The 22,866-nt window shown below is 33.0% G+C and overlaps 2 protein-coding genes across 6 annotated transcripts in view; one reads left to right on the top strand and one right to left on the bottom strand.

The window, feature by feature from the left end:
* LOC115888391 (ubiquitin carboxyl-terminal hydrolase 2-like) overlaps positions 1-4,593 on the bottom strand; it is a 13,495-nt gene extending 8,902 nt beyond the window's left edge. Inside the window, exons 1-3 of one of the 4 annotated variants that reach the window (XM_030908348.1) lie at positions 4,575-4,593; positions 2,632-2,920; positions 720-845 (exon numbers count right to left, since the gene is read on the bottom strand). In XM_030908348.1, the coding sequence (XP_030764208.1) occupies positions 720-845; positions 2,632-2,819 (314 nt within the window). In that variant the 5' untranslated portion in view covers positions 2,820-2,920; positions 4,575-4,593. Of the gene's footprint in view, positions 1-719; positions 846-2,631; positions 3,101-3,140; positions 3,301-4,574 lie in introns of those variants that run through there. The other 3 variants (XM_030908208.1, XM_030908146.1, XM_030908273.1) reach the window with 3 other exon arrangements.
* LOC115888267 (solute carrier family 26 member 10-like) lies at positions 4,411-22,804 on the top strand. 2 transcript variants are annotated; one of them, XM_030907967.1, is made up of 15 exons: positions 4,411-4,548; positions 10,767-10,985; positions 11,321-11,439; positions 12,383-12,543; positions 14,100-14,211; positions 15,119-15,309; positions 15,372-15,536; positions 15,586-15,690; positions 17,920-18,053; positions 19,031-19,193; positions 20,234-20,446; positions 20,877-21,113; positions 21,196-21,342; positions 22,317-22,476; positions 22,538-22,804. In XM_030907967.1, the coding sequence occupies exons 2-15, from the start codon at positions 10,936-10,938 to the stop codon at positions 22,681-22,683; spliced, it is 2,103 nt and encodes a 700-aa protein (XP_030763827.1). In that variant the 5' UTR covers positions 4,411-4,548; positions 10,767-10,935; the 3' UTR covers positions 22,684-22,804. The 2 variants fall into 2 exon arrangements, with proteins under 2 accessions (XP_030763827.1, XP_030763904.1); XM_030908044.1 differs by lacking the exon at positions 4,411-4,548 and adding an exon at positions 10,356-10,494.
* The last annotated feature ends 62 nt before the right edge of the window (positions 22,805-22,866 follow it).

Genomic DNA, 22,866 nt, shown 5'->3' with positions numbered 1-22,866 from the left:
AATTTTTTTAAATACAACACCCTGTATATTATTTTTCTTTTAGATGCAGAATAAAATAATGAATATTTTTTGCATTTAAAGTGTTCCTAAATTTTTAACGGTTTAGCAGTTATTGGCGTTAATATTGTTACGGATTCCGTGGATCCACTAATTTAAACTCACGATAAAATACTTAACGAATTTATTTTTCTCACTCTGTACACACAACTTATACTATTTACAACACAATTTATGCAACTACTATTGCTCTAACGGTTCTGGCACGTTCGCCAATTAATTCACAATTTAAAACGCGGTATTGTCAAACGTGGGCCTTTATATACCCCTGCTGACTGTTTCTCGAACCTTCTATAGAATTCTGTAATATTTCTTTCACTTTCTGGTGAATTCGCCATGTTTCTTGACACGTAGGCACGTTGCGACAATGTAGGCAACCAGTAATACAGTTTAGCGCCACATACACCTTGACAATATATTACACACGGCACTTTCAACAGTAAATCTTTAGCAAAACCACCCCATGATTTTTTGCCTTATATTTTAGTACTGAAAAAGTCATATAATTATAAAACAATAGTAATAAAACTGCAAATCTCTGCGCGAAACGATCAAAGATATAGAATACTTCAAATAAAATAAATGTGAGTGTTTTAATTCTGCATTAAAAAAATACAACTATATTGGACTTCCTCGCACTGATAGTCCACACTGTATATTACCTTCGAGGAAAATCCAAGGCACTGCCTTCTCTCACTGAATTGATTCCACTGTCTCGAGATGACGAGCCCTCTCTAGATTCCTCTCGAAATTTTGTCGTCACTCCATCTTCCGTGATTGAGCCACTTCTGAGGTTAATCGAAGATAAATTTTAAAAATAATTAAAGATAAAACTAAAAAGGTTCTACTGTACATTTTTAGTAGAGGTATAAAAAGACCATAAGAGGAATATAAGCAATATTAGAGAAATAGCACAATCTTTTTGTGCGCCTACTTTTATAAAAGGTCTAAAAGGTATTACCTAAATATACAGGGTTCTGCAACAGAGCGTCAGACATCTGTAGGTCTTGTAAAAACAACTTAGGAATGTTTAAGTGCATACCTAACTTGTTTAAGTGCATACCTAAAGTAACGTATGATATAAAAAAACGGCGTCAGCGATGGCTATGAAATGAAGATTGCTGTCATTTGCAGGAAATCGTTGGCTATGAAATGAAGATTGCTGTCATTTGCAGGAATGTCATTGATCGTCATTTCCTAGCCAACTGGACGCCGTTTTTTTTCGATCATACGGTATGTACTAGAGACTATTTCAGGAAAATATTTTAATCTGTACAAAGTTGTTCACAAAAGTGTGATTGGATCAGTAAAACGTTTTTTAAATGGAACACCGTGTATATGTATATTATTGCAGTTTTGCCTTCTCCTTAATTGCTTTTAATAGTCCTAAGATATTATTAACTGTGTCTTGATAATTTCGGAAATATAAATAAATAAATAAAAAAATATATTTTTCAAACTTTTAAAAAAAATATATATAAAAAATATAACGTGTCCTGAAATAAAAACTATGCTAGGTACTTACTATAGTGGGACAGTATATACTATATTATAAATATCGTAATCTTAAATCATACAGGATGCATAAAATTCCATGAAAGACTCTCTGTAATATAAAATAATTTTTCTTCGTTTTTTTTTAAATGGAACATCCATTATATTATTTTTCTGTTAGATAGAGAATTAAAACAAACATTTTTTGTATTTAAAGTATTTTGAAATTTTAACGGTTTTACAGATAATCGCGGTATTATCTTAGATTAAAAATAAAAAGGTATTATTACCATATATATTTCTGTTTCTATGGTAAAAATAAGGCTCTTTCAATGGTAAAAACATTTTTCAGAAAAATCTACTGTTGAAAGAGCCATGTGTAACAAAATACCGCGAATATGTTCATTTTTTAATTCTGCATCTAACAAAAAAATAATATATAGGGTGTTCCATTTAAAAAAACTAAGAAAAATTATTTTATATTTAAAGAAAGTGTGGCGTGGAATTTTGAACACCCTCTATGATGTAGCAAAGTAAGTACAGATCATCGACAATAAATACCTAGTATAGTTTTAATTCCAGGGCATTTCTTGTATTTTTAATATTTTTTTTAAAAGGCTAGATTGTTTATTAATATCTCAGAAACTATTGAAAAAAATTTAATATCTTAGGATAATGCAAAGTGATCAGAAAGGAAGTCAAAAATGCAATATTATAAGGATGTTCCATTTAAAAAAAATCATCCTGATCCATTCACACTTTTTTGAGTCACCCAGTAAAATTTAAATATTTTGCTTGGTTTGTACACTTAAAAAAATTCGGAAGTATTTTATTATAGCAGCTACAGATGCCCGAAGCACTGTTGCAGGCCCCTGAATAGACAATGATAGACCTGTGACTACCCTATCCTTTGTTTAGAGTGTTTAGAATGAACAAGATTATAAACATTTGCACAGTATCTTTCTTGTTTTTCTATAATATTTCTACTATTAGATATATTTTTCTACTATTAGATATATACGCAAAATGTTGATTCATAGCCTCATATCCATATATCTAGTACTATAAATAGGTACTTACCTTAAGTATACTCTTCTCCCATCTGAATCCGTATAAGTTCTTGTCGTAAATCGTTCTGAATAACTAGACAACCGAGGGTTATAACTAGTACTTCCATAATAAGGCTTATCAAAGGCTGTATTGTAAGTGTACCGATATGATCCAGACAATCCGGAGGATAAACTTCTATGTGGACTTAACACTGGCATTTTTAATATATTTTTTTAAGAAATATCTTCTTGCATTCGGTGGTACTAAATTTAATTATCTCCTAGGAGGACTTTCGGGAAACCATGTCGTATTTGGGACACTGAAAAATGCCAAAAGATGGGTAAAAAAACGCTCTACAGTGCGCTAAAAATAGCCGTATAATCCAGTTATTTTCTAAAATATGTCACTACGAATAATACGAAATATAAAAGTAATGTACTATTTTTAGCTGGCAGACACATCGAATCTTTTTAGAAAGTGCTAGAATTTTATTGTCTCAAAAAAAATGGCTAATCATATTTAAAAACACAAATAATTACATGTTACACACGTTTCAGATTGTATATTTTTGCATAAGATATTTGATGCTTTAAATCCTGTCCTAATGTGAATAATAGTTAAAAAAGATAAATATAAAATTCTAAAAACTGGAAATCGTACTCCGATCGACTAAAATTAGGTTATTTTCGTTGACAAACGTCAAAATGACGTTTTAGAAACATATGGCAATCGTTAGATCGTGAATTACGGATAGAGGCCGAAGGGATAACGAGTTCCGGCGTCACTATAGTAGACGGACTTGCGTTGTGATAAAATACAGGGTGTCGAAGAAATAAGTGCAAGTATTTTAACTGGTAGTACCGTATGATGGCGTCCAGTTGGCTGGAAAATGACGATCGATGACATTTCCTATATAAATTTACATATAAAATGACAGCGATTTTCATTTCATAGCCATCGCTGACGCCGTTTTTTCTCGATCATACGGTATAATTCAACCCCAGAAACACGCCCACTCCACTTATTGAATTTCATAATTTTTATTTTTTGATATTATATGTACTTGATATGAGCGATACATAGATACTTGTTTTAGTGATCTTATGTTAACATTTTAATACTTTTTTTTGTAATTAATTAGTATGATACCACGTAAATAAGCAGCATAACATACACAATAGGTGTAGTCAAAACATCTAAGTTAAGAAAAATATGTGGCACGGCACAGTTTCGAGACATGTGGAATTTGGTCACGGGTCTTACTCTTACTGGTCTTTGTATTGTCAATTGTGTAGTATTGATTTTTTGCTAAAGGTAGTCCAAGGATAGTCATTTATTGCTAAATAAACTTGCAAGAAATATATTATAACTCCTCTCATCTTTGACCACTATACTGACGTCATTTCGAGCTACTTGTTATAATAAGGTTATAATGGGTTATAATAATCAGGCAGCAGGCAGGCCTAAAAGAATATATCACATCACGTAAAATAGGTTGTGATATATTATATCACTTATAGGTTGCGATCAATGTGTATGACGTAGATGCAATTTAAAAATGTCCTTTTTGGGTAAATCAAAATAAAACTATTTATTTATTATACTTTTATATGTTTTTTTTTACGAGCTATTTAAAGCTATGTAACGTTAAAGATATTATTAAATGCTAAAAAAGGATGGTTTCAACCTAAAAAATCGTATATATGCTTTTAAATTTAATTTATTTGTTAATCTATATTTCGTCTTAGATCTATCGATGATCTATCTACTATCTACATCACTGGGAAATAATCAATTTGGCCCCGCCCATACTGATCACATGTTTCATTCATTTTATTTGCGATTTCTGTGTATTTTCAGTTCATTGTCATGATGAGTAACTTTAAGAATAGATAAACAACATACTGAAAATACATATTTTTGTGACTTTGCTGTTAAAATGATAAGGTGAGATATAATTATTGTTTACTTACTCCTGCTTACTCTAGACCAGTTTAGAGTTTAGACTTAAGAAAACATAGATGTATAATCCGCTCACGTCACGTGATCTCTCTTTTAAGGCCTTAAGTTGTTTTGGGTTTTGGCAAGTAGCTCGAGTGACGTTACTGTTCAATCTTCGTAGTCCTAATCGAATATCCGAATATCTCCGAAGATATTTTGGGGAAAACAGGGAAAACCTAATTTTTCCGATTTGGTTTTTCTGTTTTTCTGGCTGTTTTTCAATAGATACCTACGACAATAAAAAAATCACACTCCCATAGCCACTTTTCCTGCTCTACAAGCTGATGTCATCAGATTTTCAATCCGACACGACGTTTTGTTTTTCGAGATACCGTCATCAACTTGAATTTTTTAAATACGGACCTGCTCTTTTTATTTCATTTTTTAAAAGTTTGTGACCTCCCAAATGCAATGATATAGCACACTTGCTCTGTACAAATGTACATATAATACAGAATATTCCAAAGAGAGGTAAAAGTGTTGGAGAGAGACATATGGGCTGTGCAGTGGCGGATACAAAGGGGGGGCCCATGGGGCTAAAATCTGTAAATTGGGTTAAATCTTGGGCATTTGGGTTAAAAATGGCGCCCTAAAATGCATATTCTACGATACTTTTTAATTTGGGTCCCCCCCCTAAAATAAATTCCTGTATCCGCCCCTGGGGCTGTGATATGGGCATAGATACAAGAAAATAATCTACTATTAAGATATGGGGTTGGTATTGTTGTTGATATACAGGGTGCCCCAGAAATAAGTGCAAGTATTTTAACTGGTAGTATAGTTCAACCCCAGAAACACGCCTATGAGGTTGCAGTATTTTTTTGAAAATTTAAAATTTTTGGAAAAATTTTTTGGAAATTTTTTTAGTTTTTAATTAAAAAACATAATTTTATAATGGCACATAAGTATTGGATTAAATTTACAAGAAAGAAAATCCAGAAAAGATTCTCAAAATTTTAGCAAAAAATCTTTTTTTTTTGGAAATTTTCAAAGTAAAATAACTCCGTTATTTTGGACTTGGAAAGAGAAAATATGTTTCTTCTATCGAGATCTACCACTCCTTAAAATACTTGCACTTATTTCTCGGACACTCTGTATACGGATCACCATAATGGGTGTAAAAACAACATTTTTTAGGCAAGTGCGACATATCGTATTTTTATTTTCGTATTCTTTAAATCATCTTACATCTTCTGGTTACGTATGGGACGTGTATACAGGGCGTTTCAAAAAAACTATTGCCGGTATACCCTCTCTCGTGGGTCGTGGGGAGATTTCTCAGGTAAAAACAAGATTTATTTTATACGGGGTGAGTCTTAAATAAGTGTAAATATTTTTAGGAGTAGTATTTTTGACCCCAGAAACACGATTATGAGGTTTAGTTTGCGAAAATTTTTTTTTGAAAATTTGGAATTTTTTGGAAATATTTTTAGTTTTTAGTTAAAACCCGTAATTTCTTGATAATATGGCAACATAGGTAGTAGGTCAAACTTACAAGAAAGAAAATACAGAAAAAATCCAGTGGTTCTCAAAATTTAAGCAAAAATATTTTTTTTTTTTGGAAATTTTCAAAGTAAAATAACTCAGTTATTTTGGACTTTTGAAAAACGGCAAAGAGAAAATATGTTTCTTTTATCGAGATCTACCAGCCCTGAAAATATTTGCACTTATTTAAGACTCGCCCTGTATATCAACATAGATCCGATTCTGCTTTGTTTCGTAGCTACAGGTTAAAGTTTACACTTTTTTAGCATAGCAATATGTCGCTTTTATAGTAACTTCAAAATTTCATTCGAATCGCTCAAAGCAATTGGACGAAAATTATAATAAATAGAAAAAATTTCTGTACCTACGAAGCAAAGCAGAATGGGACCTATATGCTGATGTAAAAAATAAATCTTATTTTAACGTAGAAATCTCTCCACGAGAGATGGTGCATGTTTTTTGAAACACCCTGTATAACTTTATAGTCAATTTTATTCAGATCTTTTGAATTCATAATGACTAAATTATCTTATAAAAAGTCTCAAGATCGAGAAGATTTTGTTGGTTTACAGATTTATTTAATGCTTGTTAAAAATTGCTTTATTACTTATTTACTGGCGTATTAACAGCGTCTAAAAGTGCTAATCATCTAAATAAAAAAATAGATTATACTCTGGATATAATGTTGCATTTTTCTTTAAACTTAGCAGATAGTAAAATATTAATATTGTTAGTTTTTTTAGGATTTTTGCCTTTATTCTGGTTTAAAATTTTTTTTTCGGTTATGTTTTAGCGGGGGCGCATATACGGGTGGCGTAATTACCCCTCTCAGAAAGAAATTTTTATGAATAAGATAAAATGCATGTTACAATTTCAAATAAACCATATGCGAAAATATCATAAGTTGACATATGATATGTCATTCTATTCAGATTGTCATTTTCTATCAAATAAAGTAAAAAAATACCGAGGGTGTCATTTAAAAATTAAAAGTTGTAGTTATATTCCGAAACAGTAAGTGACCAAAAACAATTGAATACGTCAATAAACCATAATTTATGTCATATATACGGACTGTAATACGGACATACTAAATAAATCTAATTTTTTTTAATCTGAAAAAATAAAAGTCATAGAGGTTCAAATAGAGGTTAGCCACAGTAACCAAACGCAACTTTCAGCGAAAATATAATTTAAATTTAGTACTTTATTTAAATATTGCCATCACTACCTCTCCCAGATTCAATCTCTAGATGCGCCACTGTATTTTAGTTCATCTTCACTCAACTTTTAATAGTAATTTTTTTTGTAATTTTCGAACAACTTCATAGAAATACCTTGACCAGATATTTCAACCTTAAAATTATATACAAAATCCCACAAAATCCCTTGAAAAAAATTCTGGGTTTTTCGCCACTGGGACAAAATCTACAAAATAAAAAAGTTTCTTTTTGTAAACACCTCTGCGTTGATCCACAGGTTGATCCAACAAAGACTAATTTGTCCGTGGTATTTTACTAACAAAGCAAAATTGCCCTAACCGACAAAAATATTAACGTTTCATGATGTATCTTTTGAAAGAGAACAGAAAAAAGAACTATTTTAATATCTAAATACTAACAACTTTTCAAGAACATTTTAGTTTTGAGACGTGAGGAGATATACCTCCTGATACGTTAAGCATTTTTTTGTCGGTTAGGCAAATTTGTTTTACTAGTAAAGTCATTGGCAAGCTGATGGCTTTCGTTTGGATTCGCAGTTGTTCAACGCAGTTGTTTTTTACAAAAAATAACTTTTTATTTTTTAGATTTTGTTCCAGTGTGGTGAAAACCCCAGAATTTTTTTCGAGAAATGAACCCGCCGCAAAGGTATAGACATATACAGAGTGTCCGATATAAGAATGCAAGTATCTCTGCAAGTATCTCGATTTTAGATTTTATATTGCTGTTACGCTCCCTGTAGTAGATTTTAGATAGTATGGGAGAGGGGGAAGTTAATATCAACGCGATCTTATAGAGCTATGATGTCCCCCTTTCTTGAGTTATAACTCATAATATAGTCTCAGAACTTAAGATTAAAGCCAGTATCTGAGACGGTTTTACAGAGGTTAGTTCACCATCTCCGATATCAGTCGTACCAGAGATAAGTCGTACCAAAGTTTATGGCCCGAATGGTTGTCCTCTCGGTGCACTCAGAGATGAGGTGTTCTGGTGTTGTTTCATGTTCATTTTCTCCACAAAATCTCCATTCGCCGTTGTTTCTTGGCTTCAATCTACTGAGGTGTTCACCGAGAAAACAGTAGTGTCTTGTTAAAAACCCCGTGACAATTCGAAGATTGTTTTTATTTAAATTAAGGAAAATATTTTTATTATTAGAATGTAGAATGTAGAATGTTTAGAAGGGGAGTTAATCACCGCGACCTTATAGATCTATTGTGTGTTCCCCTTTCTTGAGTTATAACGAGTTATAACTCATCATACAGTCTCAGGGCTTTAAGAAAAGCCAGTATCTGAGACGGCTCCACAGAGGCCAGCTCTCCATCCTCGACATCAGACGTGCCAAGGTTCATGGCACGAATGGTCGTCGTCTTGGCGCACTCAGTGATAAGGTGTTCTGGTGTTTCCCCATTTTCCCCACAAAATCTGCATTCGCCGTTGTTTCTCAGTTTCAGCCTACTGAGGTGTTCGTTGAGGAGACAGTGTCCTGTTAGAAACCCCGTGACAATCCGAAGATTGTTTTTACTTAAATCAAGGAAAACCTTTGATTTTTCTCGGTCATAAGTTCTAAGGAACTTTTTCGAGTGTCTTAGACCGCTGGAGGACACCCATTCCAAGTTACGGATGGAGTCTTCCAGATTCTTCAGTTCCGCTTTCAGTTGGTTCCCGTTTGGAAAACAGAACGGTTCTGGTCTAGTTAGTGGAGTGTTCGCTCCTTTCCTAGCTAGATCGTTTGCTTTTTCATTGCCTTCTATCCCTTGGTGAGCAGGCACCCAGAGTAGTTTTTATTATTAAGGAAATATTTTTTCCGTCGTAAGCCCTGAGAAATTTCTTCGTGTCTTAGACCGCTGGAGGATTCCCATTCCAGGTTACAAATTGAGTCTTCCAGGTTCTTGAGTTTCGCTATTAGCTGGAGTCCACTTTTCTGGTCCAGTTAGTGGAGTGTTGGCACCTTTTCTAGCCAGATCGTGTGTTTTTTCATATCTTATATCCCTTGGTGGGGCTGGCACCCTACAGTTTTGCTTATATAGTTATGCTATACTTATACCGGGTGCGTCTCAAAAGAGCCTCACCTCTATAATTTTTTTATTTTTTCAGATAAAAAAACGGTATTTGGGATGTTAGTATATGACATAAATTAGGATTGATTGACTTATTCAATTGTTTTTGATCACTTCCTGTTTCACCGGAAATTACTACAACTTTTGCTTTTTAAATGGAACCCTTGCCTCGGTTTATTTTTACTTTATACGATAGAAAATGACACTCTAAATAGAATGACATATTTATCATATGTCCACTTTTGACATTTTCACTTAAAAAAATATCCTGTTTTAAATTTCAATCTAGGGTACCATGACATAATTTTTAATGAAGGAGCTTTGGATAAATAGGTTTGATCGTCTAATATTTTTAGTGTCTTGTCCTGGCCAGTTAGAAAATGCTCAAATCGTATTTTTAATCATATCTCAATTCTCTCAATGGAACAATTTGGTACCACACACTCGGTATTTCGAGTCAAGTTGTCGTTATGAACCGCCATGTTACAATTTCAAATAAAACATATGCGAAAATGTCAAAAGTTGACATATGAAATGTTATTCTATTCGGAGAGTGTCATGTTCTATCGAATAATGTAAAAAAATACCGAGAGTGTCATTTAAAAATCAAAAGTTGCAATTATTTCCGGTGAAACAGGAAGTGACCGAAAACAATAGAATACTTCAATCAATCATAATTTATATGTCATATATTAACATACCAAATCTTGTTTTTCATATAAAAAAATAAAAAAGTTATAGAGATGCCACTTTTGAGACGCACCCGGTATACTACTATAATTTATTAGATTTCACTTATTGGTTCATTGGTTGATTAACCTGTAACCTGTAATATTTTTTCGTAAAGCTCTTCCGTTAACAGTTCCTTACTTTATTATTAGTGGACCACCCTGTATATACAAGAGTTAATTAAAAATGAATATTTAAAATAAGCCGCATAAGTATTATACGGTTTATTTTATATTCAGCAAAGTTCAGAGACATACTTTATGGTTTTATCGGATTGTTAAGCACTTTGATTATCTTATTTGCACATTACAAGCTATAATAATCTGCTTTAATAGGTCTTTTAAATACCAATTTGATTATATTGTATTATAATCACAAGTGCGTGTTGTGATTTACCGGCGGTATGTATTGTTGATTTTCACGCAAAATTTTATTTAAATTAAAATTAAAAATAAAACTCTAAAATCAAACTAAAGTCCCTAAAGTTAAGGGATGATTTCGACAGAGGACATTCAAAAATTGACAGTAAATTCAAATTTATTATAATTAGACATTTTATAGTTAAAATAAATAATATATACAAACTACATTATTTTTACTAGGTGCCAACTATCATTTAGACACATTCTCAATATTTATTCAAATTATTAACGCTACAATATTTTTTTTGCAGGTACTACACGATAATCATTAAGAGCTGATTTTATCAAGGGTACTCAAGTATTTTAAAATCCTGGTTGTGACATAACTAGATATATTGTTATAAAGTTACTTTCTCTCGGCATGTCTGTGCTCTAGTTTTTCATTTAATTAAAATATACACATTTATTTTTTTATGAATAATGACGAAGGAAGACGAAACATTTATTAAACACTCTGCAATGATAGACAGGTGAGTAGATAGTGTTAAGCTTTATGTAAAACATATTAAAAAAATGAGATTTAAAAAAAATACATATTTAAAAATTATGAAATTTAAATGTTATACCTTTGTGTTACACAAATATTTTTATTTCTCATAATCTTTCAATTATACTTCCCTATATCTATAATCATTTTATTCAAAGACACAAGACAAAACAACCAAGGAATGAAACGTCTCATAATAATTTGACAAATCATTTTTCAATCAAGTCAATATATGTCACATAATTTGTTCATGTCAAAAAAGTAGCAATAAGTTTAAATAACCATTTAAAACCATTCCTAAACACATTTTATTTTCAGTTTTTCAATTACCGACGACATGGTTAACCAAAACACACCGGACTTACATATAGAACGCCCTGTGTATCAAATCGAAGATCTGAATAAAGATAGTCTTTACCAAAAACCTGCAACTTCAAGTAAGTACAGGGATATAGAGGAAGAATGAGCATAAATTGAAGAGTAGGCTACGCGCAAAGTGAGTCGCGTATATCGCGTGTGACATGACCTGGCGCGACCTGACTCGACCGGCAAGACATGGGCAAGACGCGACACGCTGCGTGGTGGTCCGCAATTAGTCCGCAAATTGAGACTATGGAGTGTAGAGATGAGGAGAAAGGAGAAATATCTCTTATGAGACTTTATTCGTAAAAGTAGTCACAAAAATCGGGAGAATAAGGGCTCACCAAATAACCACAGTGGCGCTAATGACGCATAATTCTAAAAAATAAAAAGTAACCATAAATAAGAGAATAATAGTAACATAACCAAACATTACCCAAAAAAAGCTTTGTTTTATTTTTTAGAATATATAAAAAAATTATTTTTATATATTTCAGGCCCAGTATATTCCTACTGAATAAAAATCGATAATTTATTTCATGTGACATGAAAATAAAATTTGTATTTTTTTGAAACCCGCACCTTCACGTCAAATATTTTTCTCTTTTGAATCATTTCCTGTTCTAAAAATTTTCGGAGCATATTTTAAATTTTAGGTTTTTGCTACAGCAGCGCCATCTTAAGTCTTCTCTTTTTTATGACCATTTTTTAATGCACTAAGATATTTCTCCTTACCTCTAAACTCCATAATATTGGGATACAGTTTTATAAAAACGTCTGCATAAAAATGTCTGATTCGCCATTGAAACAAATTATTGTAACAAAACTTTAGTTCTGAATCAGAATCAGATTACAACAATACAATAATAGTTTTATATCCAAGCAACAATTTTACAAAACAGAAAAGAAATCACTCATTTCTTAATTCAAATAATTTTTTAAAGCTCATTCTCGGTACCTCTATATCTCTGAGTAAGTATTGTGTTACTTACTTATAATAAACAACGAATTTGTTTTTAGTAAAGGCACAGTGCAGAAAGTATTGTAAATCGATTAATATTGGTCAGTTTTTACTTAGTACCGTACCTCTATTAAGATGGTTGCCAGAATATAATTGGAAAAAAAGTTTTTCAGCGGATATTATCAGTGGAATTACCGTTGCTATTATGCATATTCCACAAGTAAGCGCCATTTTTTACATCATATATACTTAGTACCATCTTAATACCATACGATCGAAAAAAAAACGGCTTCTAAAACGGTTGGAGAATGACAATGATAATTTTAGTGAGGTCAATCTCTAGACGTCATTTGCCAAAAATTGACATAAAACTTGTCAAAATGAACACGAATTATAGAGATAAAAAAGGATAGAACCTATTAGAAATATAGAAAATATTTTTTAGAAATAGATTTGTCTGTCTGAAAACGGGGTTCAGACAGACAAATCTAATTCTAAAAAAATATTTTTTCTCTAATTTTAAACTACACCATTTAAAAATCATTTCTACCTAACAAAAATAAATTACAACCTTCTTAAAGGTATGATTAAGGAATTGAAAAATTTAGTCCCAGATAGAATTCCTGAGGCGCTATTCTGTACAATCGTCGGTATCGGCAAGTTACCGACAGCTATCGGTACGTACGGCCAATGAGCGTCGTGTTGATTGTTGTTGTCATAGTTACCGATCGGCCCTATGACAGATATCACAAATTTGTACCGACGACTCTCGGTATCTCTACCGTGAGGTTGACAAGGGCACGGTAGAGATACCGATTTTCGTCGGTACAAATTTGCGATATCTGCCATAGGACCGATCGGTAACTATGACAACAACAATTAACACATTTTTACTATATACAAATAGGTATCGAGAGCTGTCGTAACTTACCGGTACCGGTATCGGTAAGTTACCGACAGCTATCGGTACGTACGCCCAATGCGCGTCGTGTTAATTGTTGTTGTCATAGTTTTTAGCTGTCACTAATAGGACATATAGCAAACTTGTACCGACGTCTATCGGTATCTCTACCGTGGGGTTAACAAGGGGACGGTAGAGATAGCGATCCTCATCGGTACAAATTACGATGTCTGCCATAGGGCCGATCGGTAACTATGACAACAACAATTAACACATAATTACTATATACAAATACGTACCGAGAGCTATCGCAACTTACCGATACCGACGATTGTCGATGCCGTGTACAGAATAGCGCCCCTGGCCATTAGTTTTTGGAAGGATATCGAGAAGTGGATATCGTCGTCAATATGAAAACAATACAATTATGCCACCTAACTTTTTAGGCGTTACCATGAATTTGGTAATAATTGGTAGGTATACGTGGCGAAATAAAAGTATAAAAAATTTACCTACCTTTTAAAAATGGGCAATTTTTCAAGTTTTAAAAATATTTTATTATAGACCGGCAGATTAAATCATATTTTGTTGTACTAGTTTTTTTTATCGCAATGGTACGTTCATAAAAACGAACCAGTGTGCGGCGAGTCGCGGACGCCAGACCTCGCTAGGAAATCGCATCTTAACTGGTAGCAAGCGCCATTAAAAAACAAAGAAGAGTACGGGCCAGGTAATGACGTCTAGGGCTTGACCTCGCCAAAATTGTCATCGATTATCATTCCCCATTCCCCAGCCGTATATGACGCTGTTTTTTTTTATCGTGCGATATTATTAAGCTTATAAAGAGCAATTTTTTTATTTATTTATATTTTTAGGGTATGGCTTACGGATTATTAGGCAATGTACCTCCAATTACTGGAATATACATGGCTTTTTTTCCTGTTTTAATTTATTTTGTTTTTGGGACTTCCAAGCATGTGTCAATGGGTAAGTGTAGTAATTTGAATCAATAAATTTAAGGAAAGATCATATTAACAAACTTCGTAAAGCTTAAAAAGTATGATGTGATTCAATAATTTGTTAATTTTCTTTTAACGTTGTCAATAAATGCTATTAATTATTAAAATTGTTAAAAAAATAACTACTAACATTACGAAACAAAACCAATTATAGAATAAATAATAAATAACGTAAAATAGACTCAGAAGAGCTCAACATATTTGCAAAATTTCAAATAAAGTTTGCAACAGACGCTTAGTACAGACCGTCGGTTCAAAGCTGATTTGTGCATTTCATTTTCACTGTAAAAACTATGCTGAATCTATTAGTGGATGCTTTATTCAGTTCACTGTAGACAAAACTGTGCTATAGAACTGCGTGTATGTAGGAAAGGCAGGTTAGTTAGTTTATGTAGTACAGGTTAAACTGCGCAAACTGGTCTACATAATCAGTCTGTGCTAAAGAATCAAGCGTCTATATAGGCCCTTATACAGAATGAGTCTTAAATATGTGCAGATATTTTTAGGGATAGTATAATTCGATCCTAGAAATACGTCTATGAGGTAGTTTTCGTGAGAAAAATTTTGAAAATTTGGATTTTTTTATAATTTTTAGTTAAAGAATTAATATTCTGTCTTGATAAAATGGCAACATTAGGTAGTAGAATAAATTTACAAGAAAGGAAAACAAAAAGATCCAGACGTTCACAAAATTTAAGCCAGAAATATATATTTTTTAATTTTTAAAGTAAAATAACTCGTTTATTTTAGACTGACTTGAAAAACGGCAAAGAGAAAATATATTTCTTTTATCGAGATCTACCAGCACTGAAAATATTTGCACTTATTTAAGACTCGCTCTGTATACACTAATTTTATGAACGAAATTATTTTAGGAACTTTTGCAATCGTTTGTCTAATGACGGGAAAAGTAGTAAGCGAATACTCGACAGTGGAAATAATGCAAAATGGTACCGCACGAAGTATAGATAATCAAATAGTTGCCTTAAAATTCGGTGAGGCCAGTCCAGTACTTACCAACATTCAAGTTGCGGTCACCGTAACCTTTGGCGTGGCCATATTGCAAGTATAAGAACATCCACACCCTTCAATTTTCTGATCTATACAACATCTTATTTTAATTTTCAGCTTTTTATGTATTTTTTACAATTGGGCGCTGTGTCCAGTTTACTTTCGGACACTCTGGTGGGAGGATTTACCTGTGCCTCTGCATTTCACGTGGCATCGTCCCAATTGAAAGATTTACTCGGTATATCCGTCATTAAAAGAAGGGGCAATTTTGCCTTCATATACGTATGTAGATTTCATTGAGGAAAAAAATATATTTTCTATCTTCTTTTAGACGATATACGACTCGATAGTGGCGTTGCCCAGTGCAAATACAACGGCCATTATTATAAGCGTGATTTGTTGTATAATCTTAATTATCAATAATGAAGTAGTCAAGGTACGTTATTATACTATCCAATGACTAAAGAATACAAGGACCAATAACACACGAGATCAAGATATTCAGATTTTTGATAAGTGTTTTAACTACGCCTATGGTGTATACTGTGGTATCATACTAATTAATTACGAAAAAACGTATTAAAATGTTAACAAAAGGTACAAAACTAGTATCGACGTATAGCACAGTGCTATATATAGTTGGCTCTCTTCGATGTCATATGGGAAAGCGGAGAGGTACCTCAGGACTTTTGCAATGCGAATATAGTGAATATATTTAAGAACAAAGGAAGTGCATCAGACTGCGGAAATTACCGGGGAATTTCACAGTTGGCTATCGGAGGAAAAATTCTTGCAAAAATTATGTCAAATCGCCTGCACCCACATATAGAAAAAATCCTTCCAGAATCGCAAACGGGTTTTCGTACCAACCGTGGCACCGTCGATTCCATATTTTCCATCCGCCAACTACAGGAAAAAGTAAAAAAGCAGCAGTCTAAACTTTATGTTGCATTCATCGATCTAACAAAAGCCTTCGACTCTGTGAACAGAGATGCACTTTGGGCAATTATGAAAAAGTTCGGAGTACCCAACAAATTTCTTGCAGTGTGTAAAAGCCTCCATAACAACAACCAGTCAAGAGTGTCACATCATGGATCACTGAGCGATCTCTTCCTAACAAATATAGGAGTTAGGCAGGGATGTGTCTTAGCGCCTCTCCTTTTCAACATATTCATGGCAGCGCTCTCCATTATAGTGGACAGCAAACTGCAGGAGAGAGGACTGGGCATTAGATACAGATATGACGGCGGTCTGTTCAACAGAGCAAGACTCAGGGCAAAAACACGTACAAAATTCATCACAGAACTTCAATACTCTGATGACTGCGCTCTAGTTGCAAACACGTTTCAACAATTACAAGAAATGTTGAACACATATACCTGGGCATACGAGGCTTTGGGCCTTAAGCTAAACATTGACAAAACCAAAATCATGTGCACTCCCACGGAAGACCATAACAATGCTATAAAAATCGGAGAAGAACTATTGGAATATGTAGCGGAATTTAATTACCTCGGCAGTTTGATTTCGGAAAAGGCCAATATCGACTCTGAAATTCAGCACAGGATTAGCAGCGCCTCAAGAGCATTCTGGAAATTAAAAGACAGGATTTTTTACAATCATGACTTGAGTACAAAAACGAAACTTGCAGTGTACCGAGCAATTATAATCCCCACCATGTTATATGGGAGCGAAACCTGGGTGCCGTACCGCCGACATATGAACGCATTAAACAAGTTGCAACAGAGATACCTTAGACAACTCTTAAGAATCCGGTGGTTCCATCATGTCTCAAACGTATCGGTCCTTGAAAAAGCTAATTTCGAGAATATTGAAGTCATGGTTACAAAATCCCGTTTAAGATGGACTGGTCACGTATGCAGAATGCAAGAAAATCGCATACCAAAATCTCTGCTTTACGGTGAGCTTGTAGACGGTAACAGGAGGCCGGGTGGACAACTCAAAAGGTACAAGGACATTTTCCACGAAAACTTAAAGGGGATTAACAAGCAGAATCATTTGGGATGAAGCAGTTCACAATATAACTCAGAAGGAGAAGAATAATTGTAAACTCAGTTCACAGCGACAACCAAAAAGTAAAGAGGCAACAAAGCAATGAGATTTTTAAATATCCGGAGTGCGGTAGGCAAATAACATCACGTATCGGGCTTTTAAGTCACAGAAAAGCTCATGAAAGAAAACGCCTAGCGTGACCATCTTTTGATGCGTGTCGAATACTCGTCAGCGACTAATGGCAGTATATACAGTAGTATATATACGTCGATACTAGTTTTGTACCTTTTGTTAACATTTTAATAATAGCACATAATATCAAGTACCTACAATAATATCAGAAAAATAATTATCGATTTCAATAAGAAAACTCAGAAAACTTTAAAAAGGTGGAGTGAACTGTTTATTTACCTATGAAACGTAACTCCTGGCTGCGGCTTTTACACTTGAAAGCTAAACAACTAATCACCATTGTAATAAAGTTTATACAAAGTTCACGAAACACAAATTAATAAAAATTGCTAAAAAAAATGACGTCTAACATCACAAATTCTGCTGCAGCCCATATATGGGCTTTACATGTATTCTCATTACTGTATTCTTTAGTCATTGATTTAAAGGGTTTTCTTCAGGGTTTTTTTTACTTTTTTAGCCTTGGTTTTCGAAAAGGTGTAAAGTACCTTTTCCCATTGAATTGGTCGCTGTGACTCTGGGTACTGTAGTTGCATATTATAGCGATATACACCATACGCATAATGTTTCTATTGTCGGATTTATACCGACTGGGTAAGTTAGTAATTATTAGGTTTTTTTTGAGAAGTAAAGATTCATGTATCGGATTAGGGATGGGATTTTTTTCAATATATCGATACTATAAATAGTTATCGATTAATCGAATAACAATAGGTGTCTTTAAAATTATCGATATACCTGTTAATATATCGACACTTACCTTTACACTTACGGATAGTATCAATGTATCGATATATTGACTTATCGATACTTGTTGATATATTGTTGCCTATCGATGTATTAATAGATCATCGATTACTGATAACTTTGTGGGTTATTTTTATTTATCTTCTTAAAAACTTGAATATTAGATGAAAATTAGTGCATATTATATTTTCAATTTTTCTTAAAATTTCATAAAACCGCTTTATATACTAGATACCCTCTAGATGCTTAGAATTAAGAATGGATTTTTTCCAATATATCGATAAGTATCAATATATCGATAGTTATATTATATCGCAGTGAAATACGATATATCTTATCGATAAGTAAATGCATTATCGCCCATCCCTAACAGATATCTCGTAGGATCTCGTGAACCAGAAAGGACACAAATATATGATACGTATGATTAAATTCATAGATAACAGAGCTAATTTGATGATTAAATTAGAGAGACAAGTTGCGCCTTGCTCAACCGTATGGGCGGGTTTACTGAGGGGCCTGAGGTGGCTCAGAACCCCCACACCCCTGTTTATTCACAATAAATATAAAATGTACTGCTTCCGAGCAATATCAATAACTTGCAATCCGCCTAAAACATTTTGAAAATATCAACTCAGAATCTCAAAAAAATCAAAAATTAAATGGCAAATATTCGTTTTTTTTTTCAAAAATCTTGGCATGTAATTGCGGATCTTTGTATCTGTTAACTCGTATCTATTCTAGTTTCTGAGATCCCAATGATGATGCTCCTAGATTTGGGACACCCTGTACACGTAAATTAAACGAACAATAGTTTATTTTAGGTTTCCAGAACCGGCCTTGCCAATTTTTACTTTGCTTCCGCATATTTGGTTGGATATTATTGTGATAACCATGGTGTCGTACACGATAACAATGTCTATGGCGTTAATATTCGCCAGAAAACTTATGTACGAAGTCGATTCCAATCAGGAATTGTTAGCTATGGTAATAAAATGATGTGAACGTGTTTAAATCAGAGATATAGTAAAAAGTATTAATTTTTGTGACTTGATTGACAATATAAAAAAGTCATTTTAACGGCTAGGCCTAAAAGTAAAGCTCCTTTACTCCTAAGCCACAGCATAAGATATGTTGTTTATGCTGTGCCTAAGCATAAAAGTACGAAAATATATTATTAAACTGACCTAAATAAAGTGTCAAATTTAACGAGCGCAACAATAGTTTTTTGATATACCGGGTGCGTCTCAAAAGTGGCTCACCCCTATAACTATTTTATTTTTTTTTTAGATAAAAAATCGAGATTTGGTATGTTGGTATATGACATAAATTATCATTGATTGACGTATTCAATTATTTCCCGTCACTTTCTCTTTCACCGGAAATGGCTACAACTTTTGATGTTCAAATGGCACCCTCGCAAAAATACGATTTGGGCATCTTTTAACCGGTCAGGAACATTAGAACTTTAATCAAATCTATTTTTCCAAGGCTCCTTGATTAAAAATTAGTGTTTTAACACAGCCATGGCACTCTGGTGATTGAAATTTAAAATACAATTTTGTTTTAAGCGGAAATATCAAAAGTTGACATATGATATGTCATTATATACTGAATGTCATTTTCTATCGAACAAAGTAACAAAATACCGAGAGTGCCATTTAAAAATCAAAAGTTGTAGTCATTTCCGGTGAAACAGGAAGTGGCCGAAAATGATTGAATACCTCAATCAATCCTAATTTATGTCATATACTAACATACGAAATCTCGTTTTTTTATCTGATAAAATAGAAAAGTTAAAGGGATGAGCCACTTTTGAGACGCACCCGGTATAATTACTTACAAGATATTACTTTTATATTTTTTATATTATTTGCAACGGGTGAAATTGTTTAAAAAATTATTTGTGACGTTTGAAAAATAGCATGATCTAGTCGGGGTAAAAATTACTTTTTGTGCCTCGCCTGTAATGTCAAACGTACAGTCTCGCAGTATTTTTACTCCTAATAAAAAAACTACTATTGTAGGGGCTCAGTAATACTATGGGATCGTTCTTCTCCTGTCTGCCAGTTACCGCCTCGCTATCCAGATCGATGATCCAGCAAACTGTGGGTGGAAAAACGCAGTTGGCCAGCGTGGTCAGTAGCGCGATATTGTTGACCGTTTTGCTGTGGATCGGACCGATGTTTCAAACACTACCTCGTTGCGTGTTGGCCAGTATAATAGTTGTGGCTTTAAAGGCAAGTTAAATTATATATGATATTTTTATATGATATATCATTTATATATGACCATTTTATGTATGATTATCATATATAATTTATATATGACATTTCACGATATAATTTATATGATATGATTACGTATATATTTTTATATATGATGATCTGATGATCATCATCATCATATATAATTTATATATGATATTTTTTATACATATATGATGATCATATATAACTGTTTTTACTATTTTTTTGGAATTTCTTTATTTCTTTATATTTTCTCACCATTTGAATCTTCAATTGACTACAAATATTTCAAAACCAAAATTAGCTAAATCGGTCCAACCGTTTTCTAGTTTTAACGGGACTAACAAACGTCATTTCATTTTATACATACATATTATGGATACATATAGAAGAATGCTTGATCTAGAATGTGTACTTGTAGGGTATGCTGTACCAAGTGAAAGAACTGCCGAAATACTGGAGACTGAGTAAGTGGGACGGTTTCGTATGGGTGGTGACATTTTTTACCACGCTATTTGTACAGATCAGCGTAGGTCTAGCTGCAGGTATTGCTGTCTCAGTAATCAGTTTGGCCGCTCAAGGATTAAGGCCCAGGGCCTCAGTATTAGGTAGATTGGCGGGTACTGATTTGTATTTGGATAGGAAGAGACACAAAGCGGTAAGGATTTGTGTGTAACCGACGATCCTAAAAAAACTTTGTTTAAACATATTAAATAATAATGATTTTTTATATTTTTTAGACGACAGAAGTGTCGGGGTTAAAAATCATCCATTTCGTCGGTGGTCTTAGTTTTGCATCACAAAATACGTTTAAGAAACTGTTCGTGGAAAAAGTTGGGTTAGATCCCGCGGCCATTTTGAGAACTAGGAGGAAACTTATGGAAAGGGTAATAAAATAATCATAAAATTGCAGATAATTCAAGCATTTTTAAATTTGAAATTGTTGCATTTTTCGACTCACCTCCTATCTCGATTATCTTACAACTTATCGAAAAGATGAAAACTAAATTCCGTAGAATTTTTCACGTAGAATCCAGTGGCGTAACTAGTTTATAATCGGTGAGAGGTGTCATTTTCGAAATAGTTATGTTTTTCTTAAAGGGGACACTCTGTATTATTTTTTTATTCTATTTGCCGTATTATGAGCTTTCCAAAAATATAATATACTTTATACATATTGTAATAAACAATAAGGTAAAAAATGCATGAAATATGAAATGATTGAACAAGTGCATCAATCAAAAACCTCAATAACTCTGATAGCATGTTAAAAAAGCTGCACAAGTTCATCTTCGTTGTAGTTTATTACACGATGGAAAGCAAAATTATCTGACTAAATTAAATGAAATAAAATAATAATATTCTTTTAAACTAGGTTGATTTATGTTAAAAAATTAAATAATGCATTTTTTACCTTATTTATGAGAATAAGTATAGAGTATATAATATTTATAGAAAGCTCATAACAAGATAAATAAAATAAAAAAATAATATACAGCATGTCCTATTTAAAAAATCACAAGTTTGAGTCATATTTCAAAACTGACAGCTCCTAGCAAAAATCTAGTTACGCCACTGAATTCTACGTAAAAAAACACTACGGGACACATATCCAAGATAAAAAAGGGATCGAAAAAAATGCAAAAATTTCTAATTCGCCCTGTACTTCATCAACTAAGATAGCTAGGACAAATATGTGTGTAGCATAGTTTCATAAAAAAGTACATAGCTTAGTTATCCTTAAAACCGCATCTTTATCTTTGTATCACTACTCATAAACGAGAAACCCCATAAAACACGATTTTCTTGTACACCCTGTAATTTTTAATGCGTTAAAATAATTATTATATTTTACATTTAGGGTTTATCATTCGATAACCAAGAGGAGTTGCTAACTCGGGCAATTGTAGTGGACTTCTCCTCATTGACATTTCTGGATCCATCTGGTGTCAATTTTTTGAGACAGTTACAGGAAGACTTAGACCAGCTAGAAATCGCCCTGTACATTGCCGGCTGTTCAGGTATTCAAGCCGAGTAAAAAAACAGTATAAAATTTGAACTGAATTTTTTATAATTTTACAGGGCAAATATACGAGGTGATTAGTAATTATTATCGATGGCAAAATAACGGTGGATATTTTAAAATGTTTCCTACTGTGCACGATGCAGTATTGTATGCTCAAACTCATATATTGAATGAAGATGACATCACAAGAAAGGATTTCTGATGAAGTACCAACAGTATGTAAGAAAATAATAACAGAAATTTTAAACGAATTCAAATACCTATGTAAGATATCAGTATTTTCTTAAGTTCCAAATATAGTAAATGTTGAAAAAATATATCTAGAAAAAGTATGTTTGTTATTCAAGTGGCCATATTTAGGCTGTATTCCGTTGCAAAACCAGGC

This window comes from Sitophilus oryzae, unplaced genomic scaffold (assembly GCF_002938485.1).
Source record: "Sitophilus oryzae breed Bouriz unplaced genomic scaffold, Soryzae_2.0 scaffold_1002_pilon_pilon, whole genome shotgun sequence".
Classification (NCBI taxonomy): Eukaryota; Metazoa; Arthropoda; class Insecta; order Coleoptera; family Curculionidae; genus Sitophilus; species Sitophilus oryzae.
The sequence above is the reverse complement of the archived record's forward strand: the minus strand, read 5'-3'. Positions and strand labels throughout refer to the sequence as shown.

Bases quoted from the DNA above. Each gene is read 5' to 3' on its own strand.
- LOC115888267 (XM_030907967.1), top strand. From the start codon at position 10,936: ATGACGAAGGAAGACGAAACATTTATTAAACACTCTGCAATGATAGAC. The intron at 18,054-19,030 runs GTAAGTTAGTAA...AGTTTATTTTAG, and splicing joins GTCGGATTTATACCGACTGG to GTTTCCAGAACCGGCCTTGC. The intron at 22,477-22,537 runs GTATTCAAGCCG...ATAATTTTACAG, and splicing joins GTACATTGCCGGCTGTTCAG to GGCAAATATACGAGGTGATT.